The following is a 19,434-nucleotide window of genomic DNA, read 5'->3' as shown; positions in this document are numbered from 1 at the left end:
CTGTCACCGTTATTATGTGATTGCTTGAATGGTGTGCTTGCCTCTTGGTGCCACACATCTGTCATGCTTGTGACCAGCCAGCATATTCTGAACGCCCTTCTTGTGCCTGAGAACCTTGCCACAGTAGGAGGGCCCTCTCCAAGCTAGAGGTCTGAGCTTGCTGTACTAGCCTTCCTTGCAGCTAGTGGGCAGGGTCACTAGACTGTGCCATCAGGGGTAACTCTGTGGGACTTAGATCCAGAAGAGAGCAATAAGAGGAAGTTGGTGCCAGGTGGAATCAAATTTTTGGCCAGCGTGGCAGGGAAGGAGTTTGGCTTTTCAGGAGAGCCATGTGGTGGTTCTGGCATTCTGTCCCTGGTGTTGGTGGTGTGAGCAGCTGTGTCCATGACCAAAAGTGGTGAAATGAGGAATTTGCCACAGTGGCCCCCTGGTGTGGGATGGGCACTGCCTCTGGGCCTGAGCTCAGGCCCTCCTAGAGACAGGGGAGCTACCTGATGTCCTTAAACTTGTCATGTTTTTGCTTAACTCAGCCAGAGTGGGTCTTGTTGTCTGCAACAGAGAGCCCTAAATAATGCCTTCTGTATCAGTCAGGATTCTCCAGAGAATAAAACCAACATTTTATATATACACCCCTCACACATACACACACACACACACACACACACACACACACACAGTGTAGAAAGAGCTTTATTGTATGGTATTGACTCATGCAATTATGGAGGCTGAGAAGTCAATCTGCCCTCTGCAAGCCAGAGACCCCAGAGGGCGGGTGGTATATTCGAAGGCCTAAGAACCAGGATCCTGGAGGGCAGAAGATAGATGTTCCAGCTCAACAGCCAGGCAGAGAAAGCTCAAGTTCAACCTTCCTCTGCCTTTTTTTTTTTTTTTTTTTTTTTCTATTCAGAACTTCAAGGGTTGGCTGGTGCCTGCTCACTGGGGAGGGCCATGGCTTTACTCAGTCTGCCAATTCAAATGCTAAACCCTTCCAGAAACACCGCCACAGACACACCCACAAACAATGACTAATCGGATACCCAGGCATCCTGTGGCCAAGTCATATTGACATGTAAAATTGGCCATTGCCAACCAGACCCTAAGCCCCTTGCGTAGGGGAACATTTGGGGGTTGCTTGTAGCTGTATTTTCAGACTCTAGCAAGGTGCGTGTTCCCCAGATACTCAGTGAACACTCACCACATGGATAAATGTGTGCCCAGCAGACCCAGAGCCCTAGCAGGAATGTCATGAAAGTCCCTGGGGAGAACGAAGCCTGGGCCCGATACCACCCTCCTACCGGAACTTTCCTCCAAGTATTGCTCTCTAAACTGAGATCAGCCCCATTCCGCTTCCTGCCCAGCAAACGGTATAAAGGGACCACTGCGCAGCCTGGCCTGGTGGGGCTCTAGGGTCTACACTCCCTGCCTGAGTCCCCTCATCCAGGAAGCCTTCCCTGACTGCTCCTGCCCACACTCACACGCAGTCCTCGGAGCTCCCACATCCCAGAGAGTCTGAGCCCGGCACACCAGTTCTCACCTCTAGGTTCAGGCTCATCCTTGCAGATCTTCCCAACATTCCTGGGGGCTCTCTGGGGACAGAGAAGGGGCCCTTCATTTTCCTCTCTCCTCCTCTTTCTCACAGAGGAGCCCGAACATAACAGGAGGGAAGTCCGAGTTTCTTCCTTCTCTTTAGGAAACTCTCCTCTCAGGACCCGCGGGGAGGCTGGCTGGAAGGAGGACACCGGGGTAGTTGGGGGTGAGTCCTGCAGAAAGCCTGGGACCCAGGGAAGCCCCTGTGCTCCGGATCTTGCACGGGATCTCGTGGTCCCTGATTCTCCTGTCTCTTCAGCTCTCACTCTTCTTAATCCGCTTCTTATTCATCAACACTGGGGTCTGGGGCAGGGGGCGGGGGGCGTGGGGGATGTCTTGCTCCTCCACACTCCCGCCATGACCCTCCCTCCCAACCTAGGCTGCCCAGACCAGCAGCCCCTTCTCCACCAGCCCCTTCGGCTCGCTGAGCTCCAGTCAGGCCGCAGGGGTCCTGCGTCCATCTCCAGCGTCAGCTCAGGCAGGCAGCACCGTCGGCCCAGCCAGGGCTCTTGGCTGCAGTTAGACTGCCACCTGGTGGCCAGGATGATCATTGCGCTTCTCAGCCTAGCTCGTTGCTTGCCATCCAGTGTCCCTGGTGAGACTTCCTCAGACATCATCTCCTGAGCAACTCCCCCCACCCCTCCGCTCAGTTGTGGAAGCTGGAGTCCTGAGAGAGGAAGAGCTTGCCAGTCAAAGGATCTGCCCAGGAATCTGCATCGTAGGCCCAGTCTGCGAATCCCTGTCATGAAAGAGACAAGAGAAGTGATAGGAATTTGAGGCTCCAGTTGAAACTAAAAGGGAAAAAGTGGTGAACTTGCAGCCATTGTGAAACCTGTAGGCGAGGGATGGACAGTTCACAGAGTGAGCTGCTTCTCCCCACTGCCAATATCATACACTCACTGCTGACACTAATGGCTAACTAACCACCAACTAACATTAACTAACACTAACCACTCACTGCTAACCAGCCACTAACACTAATCACTAATGAACCACCAACACTAACTAGCCACTAACTACTCACTGCTAACTAACCAGTAACACTAACCACTAAATAACATTAACTAACACTAACAGCTAGCTGCTAAACTAACTGGTAACTAATCACCAACACTAACCACTAACATTAACTAATGCTAACCACTAACTAGCCACTAACTCTACCAACTGCTAACCACTAAAATTAGTCACAACTAATATTAAAGAGCACTAACCAAGCTAACTAACACTAACTACTATCACCACTATGCTAACACCATTACTAACACTGCTAACACCAGTTAAAACTCAGAGAAACATATAATGATGCCAGCCAGGCACACTGGCTCACACCTGTAATTCCAGCACTTGGGAGACCAAGGCAGGAGGATTGCTTGAGCCCCAGAAGTTTGAGACCAGACTGGGCAATATGTACTGAGACCCTGTCTCTACAAAAACATTTTAAAATTAGCCAGTATGGTGGTGCATGCCTGTAGTTTCAGCTACTTGGGAAGGCTGAAGCGAGAGGATCACTTGAGCCCAGAAGGTTGAGGCAGCAGTGAGCTGTGATCGCTTTACTACACTCCAGCCTGGTCTACAGGTGAGACCCTGTCTCAAAAAATAATAACAATGCAGAAAAACTGTAACACTTATATTGTTTGTGCAAGAATTCTCTAGACCAATTTTCTGGGAGGCAATTTGCCAACAGGTACTAAAAGACTTATCATGTGCATTGCATTGGTTCAAACATTCTTCCACATTAGGATAATTTATTCTGAAGGTCTAGGAGTTTAAGTTTTTGTCTTTTTGAAGTATACGTGAAAAAAAATGCATGCAAGGAAGTTTATCATCACAATTTTTTTTTAGTTTATCATCACAATTTTTTTTTTTTTTTTGAGACTGAGTCTCGCTCTGTCGCCCAGGCTGGAGTGCAGTGGTGTGATCTCAGCTCACTGCAAGCTCTGCCTCCCAGGTTCACGCCATTCTCCTGCCTCAGCCTCCCGAGTAGTTGGGACTACAGGTGCCCGCCACCACGCCTAGCTAATATTTTTGTAATAAATATTTATTTTTAAAATCGACAGAAACTTTCATGAATAAAATATGTTAAATAACTATTGGCTAAATAAATAATATTATATACACTTTTCAAATTAGGTAGCGGAAAAATTGTCTGCAAGTGTTCTCCAGCAAACACTCATTTACTCATTTTTAATAACTGCTTTATTGAGATAGAATTCACATACCATAACATTCACCATTTTAAAGTGTACAATTCAGTGGTTTTCGTGTATTCTCAGAGTTTGCAACCATCATCACGATCTAATTTTAGAACTTTTCATTACCTCAAACAGAAATAATGGAGCTAATATCCCATCGTATGGATATTCCACATTTTGTTAATTCATTCATAAGTTGATGGATGTTTAGGTTGTTTCTACTTCTTGGCTACTATGAATAATGATGTTATAAATATTCATGTACAAGTTTTGTGTAGACATACATCTTCAATTCCCTTCCTATATACCTAGGAGTGGATTTTCTGAATAATTCAGTGTTTGACTTTGTGAGCAACTGTGCAACTTTTTACCAAAGCACCTGACAATTCTCTGGTCCCACCAGCAATGCATGAGGGTTCCAATTTCTACACATTCTTGCCAATATTTGTTATTGGCTATTTTGTTTTCCTTTTAGCCATCCTCATGGACATGAAACAATATTGCATTGTGGTTTTGATTTACATTTTCCTAATGACTAATGATATTGAACATCTTTTCAAGTGATTATTGGCCATCTATATATAATGTATATTGTTTTAATGCATAAAAATCATATGCAATTTTACAAATATAATATAATCTCAAGATACTTCCAAAACACAGAAAAAAAATCTTTCTGGAAACATACAAAAGTATCAATGGTGAATGTCTTGGTAATAAGATGATGATTGATTTTTTAAAAAATCCTTCTGTATCTCCTAAATGCCTGCAATGAATATGAATTACTTTTATGATTTGAGACTGAATATGATGGGTTTTCAGACTGGGCCCGCACTTTGACATTTGTCTGACCAGGAAGGTGCCAGGCAGCCGGGCGTCATGGGCAACAGTGTGGCCTTGGGCTTCATGTAGCTGTGTCTCCATTCCCTGGAACTCTCACGACTGTAAGGAAGGAGGATGTCCATCCGCTGCATCCACCAGATACACACTTGTGAGCCAGCACAGGTAAAGGATGCCTACTCCTTCTGTTCCCAGTGCATGAGAAAAGATACCTGGTCCAGGCAGGCCAAGGAGGACAAGCTAGATCCTCCGTGCAGAGGAGAGGGCCACCACGCAGGGGATCACAGAGAAGGGAGGTGCCCAGGCAAGGACCAGGACAAGGCAAATGGCACCTGGCGATCAGCCCGAGTAGGCCTATTCTCTGTACTGGAATCTCCCTCCACCATTGTCAGTCAATAAATAGGTCCCCACGGACAGAGCCTGGGTCTCCTTCTCCTCCCCACTGCCAAGAAGGAGGTTGGAAGAGGGACAGACTATGTAGACGTGTTACATTAAGGGAGTCCTCAGTTGGGTGGGGAACAGCAGGCAGTATGCTGGGACCCAGGAGGACACACAATGGGGATGACATAAGAGAAAGACCTGGAGTTGAGGCATCTCCACTCCAGAGGAAAATAGGGAAAGAGACTCAAGCAATTTCCAGAAGAAGAAACCCAAAAGGCAAGCGGGTACAGCAAGAGATGTTTACACCCATTAGATATCAGGGAGATGCAAATTAGGACAACAGTGCCATGGCACTTTACACCCATTTGGCTGGTGAACATTACAAAGCTGGGTAATGCCAAGTGTTGGTGGGGCTGTGGGACTTAGGGACCTCAAGAGCTGCTAGTGGAAGTGCAGAACTGAAGCATGCAATCTGGCACCTCCGAGTCACATCAACAGGTGGCATAATGGATGCCCAGCACTGCTGCTCCTGGGTGTGAGTCCCGGACAGAGGCTCACTCTCACAGATCCTGGAGGGGACCGGCATGTGCATGTTCACTAGAGTGCAGGGGAGACACGACAGGACAGTAACATGTGGGCGATGACTCTACACAGCACCACGTACAGCCAAAACGACGGACCAGATGTATGCAGGGAAACACGGGAGCATCTCTCTCTCTTTTTTTTTTTTTTTCTTTTTTTTTTAAGACAGAGTTTCGCTCTTGTCGCCCAGGCTAGAATGCAGGGGCATGATTTCGGCTCACTGCAACCTCCGTCTCCCGGGTTCAAGCAATTCTCCTGCCTCAGCCTACCAAGTAGCTGGGACTACAGGCACCCACCACCACACCCAGCTAATTTTTTGCATTTTTAGTAGAGACAGGGTTTCGATATGTTGGCCAGGCTGGTCTCGAACTCCTGACCTCAGGTGATCTGCCCTCCTCAGCCTCCCAAAGTGCTGGGATTACAGGCATGAGCCACCGCGCCCACCCCTGGGAGCATCTCTTAAAAGCAAAGTGCTGAGGGGGAAATGTTAGAAGCAGAATGAGGCATATGACCAACAGCATTTATGTAAATTAAAGTACAGACACACAAAACACCACGTATTTTGCAAGACACACAGAAACACAAGTATTCACATTAAGCGTGCTCACTTGTTTGCCTGTAAGAGGAGGCGAATGGGAGTGGTGAAGACAAAAGAGAGTACATTTTAAGAATAAATAAAACAAGAGGCCCCTTGCACAGATAAATAATCATAATGTAGCATGAACTGAGGAATGATGAACGCAACTCAGCACCAGACGTCTAAATAAAGAACGCAGGTGTGCTCCCCTTTAGAGGCCCATTTACTCACTCAAACATGCGTCTATTCATTTACAGGTTTATTGGCTCCTCTGAGCCTCGGGCTAGAGCCCCAGGCCCCAGGAAGAGGAATGGATGAGAGCAGACACAGAGGGACCACAGAAGTCAGAGGCAGACATACAGGGACCTCAAAAGAGAGTCAGATGCAGAGACAGGGAGGAAGGGCTGCACCTGCCCCGGGCTGGGTAACAGCTGGGGTGGGGATGTGGCCCCCTTGCTCCTCCAGAGCATGGCAGACCCATGGTAGCTGCCCAAGTTCAAGTGTGGACTCCAGTGGTGTGATAAGGCAGCCTAGCACATAGATGTCAGCACCTTTGCCGCCGAGCGGGAAGGCGTGGTCCACTTAGCACGGGTCCTCCAGGCTGGCAGAAGCTCAGGGTCATGGCCATGCCACTTCCGTGAGATCTCAGTCCTCACCTCCAGGGACAGGGAAGAGGACGTTAGGAAGGTCCCCCTGTGGCTTTGCTACTCAACCCCAATGAGACTAAGGTGCAGGGAGAGGCCGTGTAAGAGAAACAGAGACATGGGGCAGGAAAAGTCATGCTTGGCAACAGGTACTGCTAAGTACTACCTCTGGAGGATACTACTTTTTCCTTCCTGTGAGTATTTCTCACCATTCTTTTAGCTCCTTTCTCTGCCTCTTAGCCCTGCCTTTGTCTGAGCTCAGTTAAAGACATTTATAGGTGCTTTCTCGAGTTCCTGGCCAAATAACCACCCTGTTCTCTCTTAATCACTTAGACCACTCCTTGCTCTGGGGTTCAATTTTGTGAGCTCAACTCTGTCCACTGGAAATCTGTCCAGAGGACATGACCTGAAGGGAGAGAGGATTCAGAACTCTGTCTGAGGGGTTGCAGTTGAGGAAACTGAAAGTAAGTAAAAGAAAAGTAGCCTGGGGCGAGGTGGAAGGGTGGGATTGGGGGGTGGGGGTGCTGTCTGTATCTTCACTTCTCCAAGGGCTTTCAGGGGCATAGGGTGCTGAGAGAATGTGCCTCATGCAGTAGAGCTGAACTGGGGTTGTGGTGAAAGATAAAAGGAATCAGATATCTGTTCAATATAAAGATGATCTTTCCACAGCTGCCTGACAACAGAAAGAGCTATTGGGAGGTTGTAAGCTCACTGTCACCAGAGGTGTGTAACCACCTGGTCTCCAGCACTGCTTCCCGAGACAGCTCCCTTCACAACTCTCTGTGGAAACACTTTTTCCACACCCCACCAGCCTCAGCCTGGGATGCTTCTTGCCCCTCCCAGGACCCCGAGGGCCCATGGTCTGCTACAGCCAGACACCAGATAAGGCTGCATGGGACTTAGAGAGGTCAGGTGAGGAATAAAGAGAGGGAGAGTGGAAGGAGCAGTAAGGGACAGAGGTGGCAGATGAGATGGGAGCGATACTCCACAGGGAAGGGGACAGGGCATCTGCAGCCAACTCTCACAGAATGCAGAGCCCATGGCAAATCCATGGCCAGCAGAGGGAGTGCATGGCCCTGCAGGTGCACAAAGGTGGAGCTTGGGAGTCCGGGGCATTGAGATCAATTCTCCTCCGCCTCTCTCCCCAGAGCAGGACTGTCCTAAGGGGGAAATTCAGTGTCTCCTGGGTGGAATTCACTTTGTGTCAGTCTCTGTCGTGTCCCCACGTTTCCACATGTGCAGCAGCACCATCTGTTCTGTCTTTTCATGTCTATCTCCCCTTCTGTCAACTCTCTTTGTGTGTCTGTTTCCTTTAGGTGCTCTCTCTGTTTCTTGGGCTCCGGATCTTCCTCTTTGTCTCTGCATCTGATTATTTTCCTAGTTCCCTGTATGTCTACCTCTGACTTTCTTGGCTCCTCTATCTGTTCTCTCTGATTGTCTCTCCCTCAGCTGGTGTACCCCCTCCCCAACTCTCCTTTTTGTTCAATTTTAGGAACACAGAATTGGGGGATTCCTTCTGACTCCCTACCCTAATCCCCCTCCTTATCCCTGAAAGGCCTCCTCCACCTCCCGAAGAGTAGCTAGTAGAACTTGGCCCAGCTCAGAGGAAGGATGGATAAGAGATGTTTACAGGAAACATTCCGGTTCAGCTTGATCCAGAAGCTCAGGACAGACTACCACAAAAGCTCACAAGAGTCAAGGTGTGGCCTGAGCTGGGGTTTACAGGGCCTGAGTGAGAGAGAGGAGGAGGGGCCTTAGGTCTGGTGGGAGGGGGACTCCATGAGGGATAGCCTCAAAAATCACACACCTCTTGGTTGAGGAAGCAGTAGAGGATGGCAACGATGAAGCCCTGTGGGGCCAAAGAAGAAAGACCCCATCAGAACCCTTTGGCCTGGCCTGAAGGTGTCCACCATCTTTCTGCTACCTTTTCCCTACTCATCCCCAGGCTATGGCTTGGGCCAGGTTTGATTGAAAGGGGAATTTAAATGCATTCATTACTTACTATGTGCCAGGCATATTGTCATAGAATTGTCATAGCAAGCCTGCCAGGGCTGTACTGTTGGCCCCATTTCTCTGACTATTTCTGCATCCCTTGTGAATGAGCACAACACTTGGCACATAATAGGGGATCAGTAAGAGTCGAATAGATTGGATGGATGGGTGGATGGATGGATGGATGGATGGATAGATGGATGGATAGATGGGTGGGTGGGTGGATGGATGTATAGATGGGTGGGTGGGTGGATGAATGGGTGGGTGGATGGGTGGGTGGGTAGGTAGTTAGGTGAGTGGATGGATGGATGGATGGATGGGTTGGTGGGTGGGTAGATGGATGTATGGATGGATGGATGGATGGATGGATGGATGGATGGATGGAAGGAAGAATGCATGGGTAGTTGAATATATAGATAGATGGGTGGCTGGAAGATGGACAGACAGACAGATATTTGAATAGATGGATGAAAAAAATAGCCCTCACCCTGTCATGAACTCAGCCAAGGCCCGTGGGCAACAGCACCTCCCTCCAGCACCCCCAATGGAAAGAAAGAGTGCCTGCGGGGGCCCTCACCTGGAAGGAACCCAGTCCCAGCTCCAGGGGGAGGCGGATGCCCAGGCCAGCATTGTCTGGCAGGAAGTTGAAGATGATGTAGTGAATTCCAAAGAGTGGGATCAGGAAAAGTGTCGACTTGGAGAGACGCCTGCAGGAAAGACAAATCCTAGGCTCCCAAGGCTGGGATTAGAAACTGTCGTGTGCACTTCATCTCCTCTCACTTCCTACCACCTCCCTATATCCACTCTGTGGACCAGCCACCTTGGGAAACGCCCTTCCCCACAATCACCCTGGGCTTTTTTATTTCTGGGCGCTGGATCCTGCTGATTCCCCTACCAACTGTTCTTGCCCCAGTTTATCCCAAAGTCTATGCATCTTTCAAAGTGTGGATCAAAACCACTTCCTCCAGGAAGTCTTCCTTGATCACACCACCCTTCAACTAGAAAGGATCCCTCTCCCCAGGCTCCCATAGAAATTGATCCCAGCACTCATCGTTCTATTTGGCATGGGAGCTGGCTGTTTGGAGTCCTCATCCTTCCAATATTGTGATCCCCTAGAAGGAAGGGGCCAGGTCTATTCTGTCTCTGGGAACATAGGGAAGAAAGAGTATGGGGCTGAGGTCACGAATGCTTGTTGGATGAGACAGAACCACCACATTGAATCCCCCTCCAGTTACCCTTTCCCAGTATCCCCAGACACAAACACACAGTACCAATACTGAGACTGGGTATGGAGGCTGCCCTGAGCTGGCTCCAGTTTCCTCACCAGGATGCGGATAATATTGAGAAAAAGCCCAAAGTTCACCTGGAAATAGAGGCATAGGAAGGTGGAAGACAAGGGTCAGGGGGTAGCCTTGGATGGCTGGGGTGAGCCCCAGCCCATTTGGGGACTAGAAAATTTAAATCCTTGAGACGTGAGAATGTGCAGGTGAATGAATGCACAGATCATTGCTCCAGAACTGGTAGCCTGGAGATGGGGGGGGGGGGTCCCACATTTGAGCACTGGACAGAGAAGGACCAAGTCCTGGGATCAAGGGGGGCGATCAGGCCTTGCCACCTGCCTCCAGCCACCTCCCAGGCTCTTCTCTAGCACAAAGCAGATGTCCCTCACTTTGCACAGTTGCTAAGTTGCAAAACATTTGTACATTTACCAAAGCCATGCAAAGCAGTCTTTGCTGCCTCTGTGTTGTGTGTGAGAGCAGAGGGAGGAGAGGGGTTTAGCTGCAGACTCCATTTACTGCCCCCACCCGGCACCCCTAGTCTCTCACTGCAGTGGTAAATGATCTGCAACCAGCACATTAGGCTCATCAAAATTGAGCTGGAACAGCCTGCATGCTGATGGAGACCACCACCCCTCTAGTTTTACCAGTGGGATACTGAGGCCCAGAGAGGGCCTCACAGAGAATCAGTGGCAGAGCAAGGCTGGAGCCCAGTTTTCAAGACACCCAGCCTGGAGTTGCATTTCCTGCTGTGCACAGCCCGTCAGTAGTTCCAGGGAAGTTGACTGAATAAAGCAAAGGGCACTGGCCCAGGGACTGACCCCAACCGAGAGGACAATGGGCCCTTTGATGATCCACCAGTAGGGGGAGGTGTCGTCCAGGTCCCAGCACCTGGGGAGAGAGGAAAGAAGGCCGTTGTTGGAAAGTCCCCTTCACTGTGGTGACGCAGGCACGTCCCTCTCAGGCATTCATGCCTCCTGGTCTCACCCACCTCCCCTCCAGCCTTTTCTCCTGTCTTAGCCAGTTAGGGTCTCACCCAAAGGGGCACCCCAATCCAGGCTGGGATCACCCTTTCTATCCACCTAGATGGACAAACGTTTCTGAACTCTGTTCAATGCCTCCTTGCTGGCCCCCTGGCAGCTCCCTCACTCCACCTTCCCCCAGCCCCACATCCCTGGGAATCTGAGCTCCACTCTCCTGCCTGGCTCATGCCCCTTCTGTGCTACTCACAGACTGTTCTCCCACCCACCCCGCATCCTAGCTGGGCAGTCCCTTCTCCTCCTCTTCCCAGCCTGGAGAACAGCCCATGGCCTGACTGTCCACTCCACACCCCATGTAGGACCAGCGGGTATGACAAGGTGGCCGCTCCGACTCACGCGATGTCCTCGAAAGCCAGTTTGCAGCTCACCCATGTGCCAGTGAAGAGCACGGGCAGCCCTGCAGGAGTACAGGGGAGACACAAGCGAGGGGGTCTGCATCCTTGACTCTGAGATCTGGCGCCACCTCCCACCACCACCATCAGCCACGTAGGGCACTGCAAAGGCAGGGCCAGGCAGGACCCCAGAGCCAGGGCCCTGGTCCCACCCTCCAACACTTGCTGCCAGACTGTGGCCTGTCCCTCTCCTTCTCTGGGCCTCAGAGTGAGGTGGAGGGGCCTTTATGTAAACTCCCTGGGCCTTTCCAGCCCTTTACCTTCCCATGGTGCCCAACCCGCCCTCAGTGCTCACCCCAGCCAGCGAGAACCAGCCACCAGAAGGCTCTCCTTGAGCTGGGGGAGGTGGAGGCCAGGAGGCAGGTCAGGTAGATGGCTTCTGCCAACAGCCAGCTGAAGTTGGTCATGGTGGCGAAATGGGAGGCGGCCACAGAGACCTTGCATAGAACCTGGGGGCCGGGACCTGGGTGCTTCAGAGCTGGGACACCCACTGGAGCCCCATCCCAGTCTCCTCTACCCTACTCAGATACAGAACCTCCAGGCCCCTCCACGTTAGGCTGGGACCTGCAGCTCCTTGGGCCACCCAAGAGGGGATGTGGTGATATACAGTGAGGGTTAAGAGCACAGATTTGGTATCTGGACAGCCTGGCTTCTAATTTACTATCTATTTCCTGTGCAAATCTCCTCACACCTTAGCTTTTCATCTGTAAAAGGAAAAACCTCCAATACCTAGATCAAGTCCTCGTCATAAGGATTAAATGGAAACTGCCTAAGACTTGCTTCTATTTTCACTTACGCCCATCCTTCCTGAGCTGAAGTCAATCCCTAGAGCTGTGACTTATTCAGCCATAGCTCTGTCTTGCAAAAAACACACACAGGCACCCGTGCATTCACTCACTCACTGCATGACTTGATCACCTGCCGGCAGGGGAGCAGGACCACCTCTGAGTTCAGTTGGCCCAGGTTTGATCCCAGCCCCACCTGTGTGCCACTGGGTGACCTTGCCAACTGTCTCTCCTCTACAAAATGGGATTAAAGTGATGCTTTCTTCTTCAACCTGTTTTAAAAATTCAAGAGATAATGCCAGCTGACTCTTGAACAACAAAGGTGTGAACTGCTGAAGTCCATTTACACATAGATTTTCTTCCATCTCTGTCACCCCTAAGACAGCAAGATCAACTTCTCTTCCTCCTCCCCGTCAGGCTACTCAACATAAAGATGATGAGGATGAAGACCTTCATGATGATCCACTTCCATTTAAAAACAGCCAATTTATTTTCTCTACGATTTTCTTAAAATTTTTTCTCTAGCTTACTTTATTGTAAGAATACAGTATATAACACGTGTAACAGACAAATATGTGTTAATCGGTCATTTATATTATTGGTAAGGCTTCAGGTCAACAGTAGGCAATCAATAGTTAAGTTTGGGGGAGACAAAAGTTATACTTGAATTTTCAGCTGAAAGGGGGGGTCAACACCACTAAACCCACATTGTTCAAGGGACAACTACATATGTAAAGCACTTAGTGCAATGCCTGGCACAAAATAAGTGCTCAGTATGAAGTATGATTAATTCTTTCATCAGTTAACTGAGGTCATGTGTTAGTTTGCTCCCTGATTTCGCTGTTCATTTCCAGCACACTTGTAGAGGATCTAGCAGGTGCTGGGTCTCCACATTCTGCCCAACTTCTCTTTAATTTCAATTGCCTCTTATTGTCTCCACCCCATCTCTCCCAAGGTGCCTTCCCAGTTTCTTGGACATGGCCCAGGTCCTCCTGTCTTTGAGAGTTTGTTCACCCTGGTCCCTCTTCTTGAAATGTTCTCCTTCCCCATCTCCCTATTGTTGCTGCCAATACAGCTCCAGGGTCCTCTCCTCCCTGAAGCCCCCTCTCGTTCTCTCCTAGCTCTCAGCTTCCTCCACTTGGGAGTCCCCTAATCTGTGTGCATTCTGTCCCATGGGCTCTTCCTGAAGGAGAGACCCAGCTCCTCCCAGCCCCTTGCTTACACACCCCCAGCACAGACCAATGAGTGCTCAGGGAGGGATGAAAGGAAAGGAAAAGGCTGTGCATAGTGAAACGTGGTCTAGGTTGGACTACAGAATGCGGAGTAGAGCATGCAATATGGGAAATGACATGGATCGACACCACAGTCCAGGAAAGGCGTGAGGACTTAGGGGGTGACATGGGAAAGGAGCATTTTCCTGTTCTGTAATTGGCCATGCGGGAGCCCCAGGGTCAGCCCACAGGGCAGGGAAGCCTGGCGCAGGCACATCTGGGTCTGTAATCCTACCTCCTCTCTCCCCCACCTGCCCAGCCCCTTCACCCATGGCCATTACAGTGGAGAAGCTGCAGTGGTCAGTGTCGTCGCTGTGGAAAAGGGCAGCATCCTTCAGGAACACAGCTCCCGCCTTGAGGATAAAAGTGGCGAACAGCTGGGTGTGGACATAGTTCCGGGGGCAGTGGAGCCTCCTGGGGGTAATGGGAGAAATGAGGAACAAGAAGCAAGCAGGGAGAGGGGATTCTGGTGTGCTGCAACTGTGCTGAACAGGGCAGGAGGTGAATCGAATCAAATTGGATGCAATCAAACTGAATTGAATTGAGCTGAACTTGAGGCTTCAGTTTAACCCTTGCAGGACAGCTGAGCAACCATTCCTGTGCTCAGGGTAAGTGTGGAAACAGAGGAATATCTGGTCCCTGCCTCGAGGGTGCTCACAGTCTCAGGGAACAGAGGCAGAAATGGCAGGTACTGCCCATGGGAGCCCCCTGGATGATCAGAGACACTCATCCCCATGAGACCAAGAACAGCACAGGCCAGATGCAGTGCTCAGACTTTGAAGGCTGGAGGAGGGGGTGGGGTCTTAAAAGGGACAGTGGTCAGAGAGTTATAACAGTCAAGAGGGGCTCTGGGCAGGAGGCAGAGGACTGTCAGATGCAGATAGGAGCTGGGCTTTCTCAGATATAAATACACTGAGAACAATGAGGAATTCCAAGCAAATAGAATGAGCGCCACGTGAGCAAAGGGGCAGAGGTAGGAATGAGTTCTGGTGTTTGAAGAGATGGGTCTACATGGTGGGGAAAAGGGAAGGGAAAGTTAGACATGGGTATGGTGCCTAGATCTGGGAAGTTCATGGCTATGTAGGCAAGGAAGCAGACTTGACCCTCTGGGAAATAAGGAGCCAAGGAAGGTTCTTGAGCTGGTGATGGGATGACAAACCTGAGAGCAACCAGGATGGTGATGGCCACGAAGAGGGCTACAATAGAGATGCTATGGCCCATGGTGTAGATAATCTTCACTGTGGAGAAGTAAGATTCCTGGGAAGGGCAGAGACAGAAGAAAGTCTCAGCTTCTGGGCCTTTGGAGGAAAGAGAGGCTTGGCAATCAAGCAGGTGAAGCCTTTGCCATTCCACCCCAACACTCCCCATCTGGAGGCAGAGGTGTCCGCGGGTACCATGGAAAGCTCCCCCTGTGCACTGGAGCTTTAGTTTACAGCCTGCCTTCCACCTGACCTGCGGGTGAGGGAGGAGCAGTAGCGAGGAGTGGAGATGCTTAACATTAATGATGCTCTGGGGGTGAGGAGAGGCAGCCGCAGAAACTACATGTCCCTGGGGAATGACAAAAGCCCAAGAGGAAATCAGCTTGTTTATTGACATCCAGCTTGCTCACCAGCTTGGGAACACAATGTATCCAAATAAAGGAGATAGCCAGGGACACCTGGGGACAGCCACAGGCAGGCAGGCAAAAGGTTTCCGTGGCCAAGTGTTTGGATCAGTCAGAGTCCAGCCTGGCCCTGAAGATAGAGGGTGCAGGCAAGGGAAGGGAGCAGGGGCCTGGGCACTGGCCCCAATCCCAGCTCTCCTGTGGGGTCCAGGCAATCACTTCCTGTCCCTGACTCAGTCTTTCCATCTGAAAAATGGTTACAGTCATGCTTTACCTCTCAGAGATCAAGGGGACAGAGAAATGGGATGATGGGTTTGGGAGTGCCTTGCAAAGGCCCTGCTGGATACACAAGTGTGCGGTGTGCTGGCTGGTGTTAGGAGCTCTCTGCAATCACCCTGGGCTTGAGTTTCCCTCACTTGCCCACACCACAACCATGCACACTGCTCCACAGACTGAGGACCAGAGAAGGAAAGGAGATTCCCAGGGCTGCCAGGAGCCTTGTTTCCTCTGGAACCACTTTAAGCTCCCTGCCCTGGAGGCCTGGACACAGAACCAAGACAGCAGCCGGCAGATCTCCCACCTGCCCTCTGCCCCGCTTCTCCCTCCAAGTAACTTGGCCCGTGGGTCACCCTTGAGTAACTTAGCAAAAGACCCCCTCTCCTCCAGACACTTCACTGCTGTCTGCTGGAAAACTGCTGTAAGTAGTATTCCAACCTGCAGGCTAGAGAATGGCAGCCCCTACAGTTGTGCACCCACCCATACAAATGTCCATGGCAGTCCTTCCTCCAAGATGCCAGGAGACTCTTACCTCCTCAGCCAGCAGCTCCAGAGGCACAGGGCAGGCCACAGGGTAAGGTGGAAAGGGCTCAGACCAGCCAGTGATAGTACAATCCCGTTTCACAGCCCCTGGGAGGCAAGCAAGACTCTCTAGCCACAACTCCTTCCCTCTCCCCAGGAGGGGGCTGGGGGTGCCGGGGACCATCGAGTGACCCTGGCAGGGTTTGCATGGACAGCTCCTCTGAGCAACAGAGAGGGTGGCTCCAGAGGCCTGGGGCCCAGGTCTAGCCTGCCCAGGGACACACTATGGGGCCTTTCATCTCTGGCTTCAAAGGCGCCATCTCTTCACAGAGAGGATTATTCCCCTGAGGGGTGAGGAGTGGTGAGCGGGGCTGCCAGCATCCTAAGGGCAGTAGAGAGAAAAGAGGCCCTCACTGTCCCGGCACCTAGGCCAGGGAGGTGAAGCAGAACAGCAGAGTGCCCCACCCTCTCCATCCTGGGCAGTTGGTGGTGTCTTGGCAGTCAGGCAGGCCTGCCCTCCTCCACCCTTGCAGCCAGCCTCCTGCTAACACCTGGAGGGCATCCAGGTCCAGCACTTACAGGTTCTGCACTCTAATACTTTCCTGCACAGTTAATGCTCTTGTTCTCCCCAGGTCACAGCTCAGGAAGCAGAGATCAGGATTGACTGACTGGCCCGAGGTCACCCCAGAAGAGGGGAAGTTGGTATACAAACCCAGGTCAGCCTGCCCCCAAATCCAGTGATGTGTCTGCCAGATTCTGCCACTTCCAGATGAAAGCACCTCCCTTTCCCACCGCCACACCCAGCACCCCTCACCTGACTCTGAGCTGAAGTGAGAGAAGAAATCCGGGCAGGGGAGGGTGACCCACTCGCCAGAGCCTGCCGTTGGCCAGCACAGCAGCCCATCCCAGGTCCTAGGGCAGCCTGGATAGAGAGCCGGGAGCAGCGGAGACTCAGCCCAGGTGCCGGGCTGTCCCAATAATCCGAGGGGTGAGGCTGGAGGATATAAGGGAATCAGAGAAGCCACCACCTGCCTCCTAGGCCCCATACCCAGGGTAGTGTTGGGCATCTCCTCTGCTGCTTGTAGACAGGCACTCTCATCCTCTCTCAGCTGGGTGATGAAGTCACATTCTGGGTGCATGTGGCCCAATACCTGCTGGAAACAGTGAACAGGATGAGCCAAGCCAGTTGGGTATCTTTCTGGGCGCTGTGGTCCACATGACCTGAGAACAGGGACAAGGCCTTATTCATTTCTGTGCCCTAATCCTAGGCAAAGACCTGCTCACAGTAGTTTCAGGTGTGTTTGGTAGACGTTCAGATGGAAGGAAGGAAGGGAGGGAGGGAGGGAGGGAGAGAGGGAGGAACAGAAGGTCTAATCCTCTCTTGTGCAGTTAATGCTCTTGTTCTTTCCATTTCACAGCTCAGGAAGCAGAGGTTAGGGTTGACTGACTTGCCCAAAGTCACCCCGGAAGAGAGGAAGTTGGTATACAAACCTAGGTCTGCCTAGGTTTGGATGGATGTTTCTCCATTCTGTCTCATGTAAGTAAGTTCTGAGACACATTAGACAATGTGCTTCTGAAGATCTCACAGGGATGGCCAACTCCATTCTCATCAGGGCCTTTCCTCCTTCCCTGTGTCACTCTCCTTGCTCTCCACTGTCCACTCCTGCTCCCTGGAAGCAGTTCTGCATAATAATGGTAGACAGAATAATGGCCCCCAAAGATGTCCACATCCTAATCCGTGGAACCTGTGAATATGTTACCTTAAACGGCAAAAGGACTTTGCAGATGTGATTGAGTTCAGGATCTTGAGATGCAAAGCTCATCCTTGATTATCTGAGTAGGCCCGATGTAATCATAAGGCTCCTTATAGGATGGGCAGTAGGCAAGAGAGTCAGAATCAGAGGAGGTGACATGAGGATGTGTGCCGTGGGAACTGAGATTTAAAGATGCCACACTGCTGGTCTGAAGATGGAGAAAGGGCATGAACCCAAGGAAAAGGCAAGGAAATGGATTATTCTCTACAGTCTCCAGGAGGAATGCAGCTCTGCCAATACTTTGGATTTACCCCACTGGAAACCATTTTAAATTTCTGACCTTTGTCTCAGTCTCTGCTTTTAGGGGTGCACACAGGCAGGAACATATGAGCAAATGGGTAGCTTAGTAAGTGAGAGAGAAGATGGATGAATGAATGAGCACATGGATGAGTGAGCACATGAATGAGGTGAAGGCTGCATAAAAAAAGGAAGGAGGGAAGGAAGGCAGGAAGGCAGGAAGGCAGAAAAGAAGGAAGGAAGGCTGGTGGAATGGATGAGTATACAGACAGACAGACAAATATATGGCTGGGGAGGTGGATGGATGGATTTGGACGGATGGATGGATAGATGACTGGCTGCATGGATGGGTGCATGGTGGATGAGTGAGAGAGCTGTGTAAGGATGGATGTGTGGCTTCATGGATGTGTAGATGAAAGGATCATAACCTTGATGGCTGTGCAACCCTGAAAGATTATAGTTTTAGGAGCCTCCCAGATCTTGTGCTACAGTGGCCATGAGAAATGATCTCTGGAAGCTGGAAACAAGTTGGGGTTTTTTTGGGAATCTTCTAGCAGTACTTCTGAAAGTGTGCCTCAAGAACCAGCTAGAGATCCACTGGGATGGAAGCAGGAATATGTAGAGATCTAGGGTGGATCCAGCGCTTTGTATTTTAACAAGTTCTCCAGGAAACTGGAAGTGAACAGCAGGAATTTCTAGCACTTCTCCCTCCCACCGCCCCAAACTGAAGGAAAACCAAAACTGATCGCCCAGCAGGCCAGAGCCCAAACAGATACATACAAGGGAAGCCAAGTTTACAAAACATACTTTCTGCACTGTGAACTGGGTATACAGCATACACATTTTTGTATAAAACACACATCCAAGTCAACCAGTGTAGATGTCTGTTCCCCCAGGCTTTCACAGGAGAGGAGGGGCTGGGGAAGGGAGAAGCGCTGGATCTTAATAGACCCTGTGCAAACTGTGATCAGAAGCAGGACAGGGGCCGGGCGCAGTGGCTCATGCCTGTAATCCCAGCACTTTGGGAGGCCAAGGTAGGCAGATCACCTGACGTCACGAGTTAAACACCAGCCTGACCAATGTGGCAAAACACCACCTCTACAAAAATACAAAAATTAGCCGGGTGTGATGACACGCTCCTGTAATCCCAGCTACTCAGGAGGCTGAGGCAGGAGAATCGCTTGAACCCAGGAGGCGGAGGTTACAGTGAGCTGAGATTGTGCCACTGTACCCCAGCCTGGGCGATAAAGTGAGACTCCATCTCAGAAAAACAAAAAAAAAAACAAAAAGAAGCAAGACAGGTACCATGGGAGGGAGTGTCCCTCTCACAGGGATTGGGGAGGTGGCATTTGAGCTGGACCTGGGGACAAGGGAGCATTTTTTAGAGCCAGACACACACAGTGGGGAGAAGAGCATCTG

General features: G+C 50.7%; 1 protein-coding gene across 4 annotated transcripts; it reads right to left on the bottom strand.

Moving 5' to 3' along the window:
* Nucleotides 1–678: 678 nt before the first annotated feature.
* GHRHR (growth hormone releasing hormone receptor) lies at nucleotides 679–17,215 on the bottom strand. 4 transcript variants are annotated; one of them, XM_019031118.4, is made up of 12 exons: nucleotides 17,013–17,215; nucleotides 16,779–16,886; nucleotides 15,975–16,072; nucleotides 14,723–14,820; nucleotides 13,845–13,977; nucleotides 11,803–11,956; nucleotides 11,452–11,512; nucleotides 10,897–10,966; nucleotides 10,070–10,161; nucleotides 9,376–9,505; nucleotides 8,614–8,655; nucleotides 6,425–6,818 (listed from the first exon to the last, which is right to left on the bottom strand). In XM_019031118.4, the coding sequence occupies exons 1-12, from the start codon at nucleotides 17,101–17,103 to the stop codon at nucleotides 6,693–6,695; spliced, it is 1,203 nt and encodes a 400-aa protein (XP_018886663.3). In that variant the 5' UTR covers nucleotides 17,104–17,215; the 3' UTR covers nucleotides 6,425–6,692. The 4 variants fall into 4 exon arrangements, 3 of the variants coding, with proteins under 3 accessions (XP_018886664.3, XP_063564515.1, XP_018886663.3); XM_019031119.4 differs by lacking the exons at nucleotides 6,425–6,818; nucleotides 16,779–16,886; nucleotides 17,013–17,215 and adding an exon at nucleotides 2,173–2,326 and having other exon boundaries at nucleotides 15,975–16,432; XR_010134636.1 differs by lacking the exons at nucleotides 6,425–6,818; nucleotides 14,723–14,820; nucleotides 15,975–16,072; nucleotides 16,779–16,886; nucleotides 17,013–17,215 and adding exons at nucleotides 679–804; nucleotides 1,535–2,326 and having other exon boundaries at nucleotides 13,845–13,908.
* Nucleotides 17,216–19,434: the final 2,219 nt, after the last annotated feature.

Source organism: Gorilla gorilla, chromosome 6, assembly GCF_029281585.2.
Source record: "Gorilla gorilla gorilla isolate KB3781 chromosome 6, NHGRI_mGorGor1-v2.1_pri, whole genome shotgun sequence".
In the NCBI taxonomy this organism is placed as follows: Eukaryota; Metazoa; Chordata; class Mammalia; order Primates; family Hominidae; genus Gorilla; species Gorilla gorilla.
This window is presented reverse-complemented; position numbering and strand designations above follow the sequence as displayed.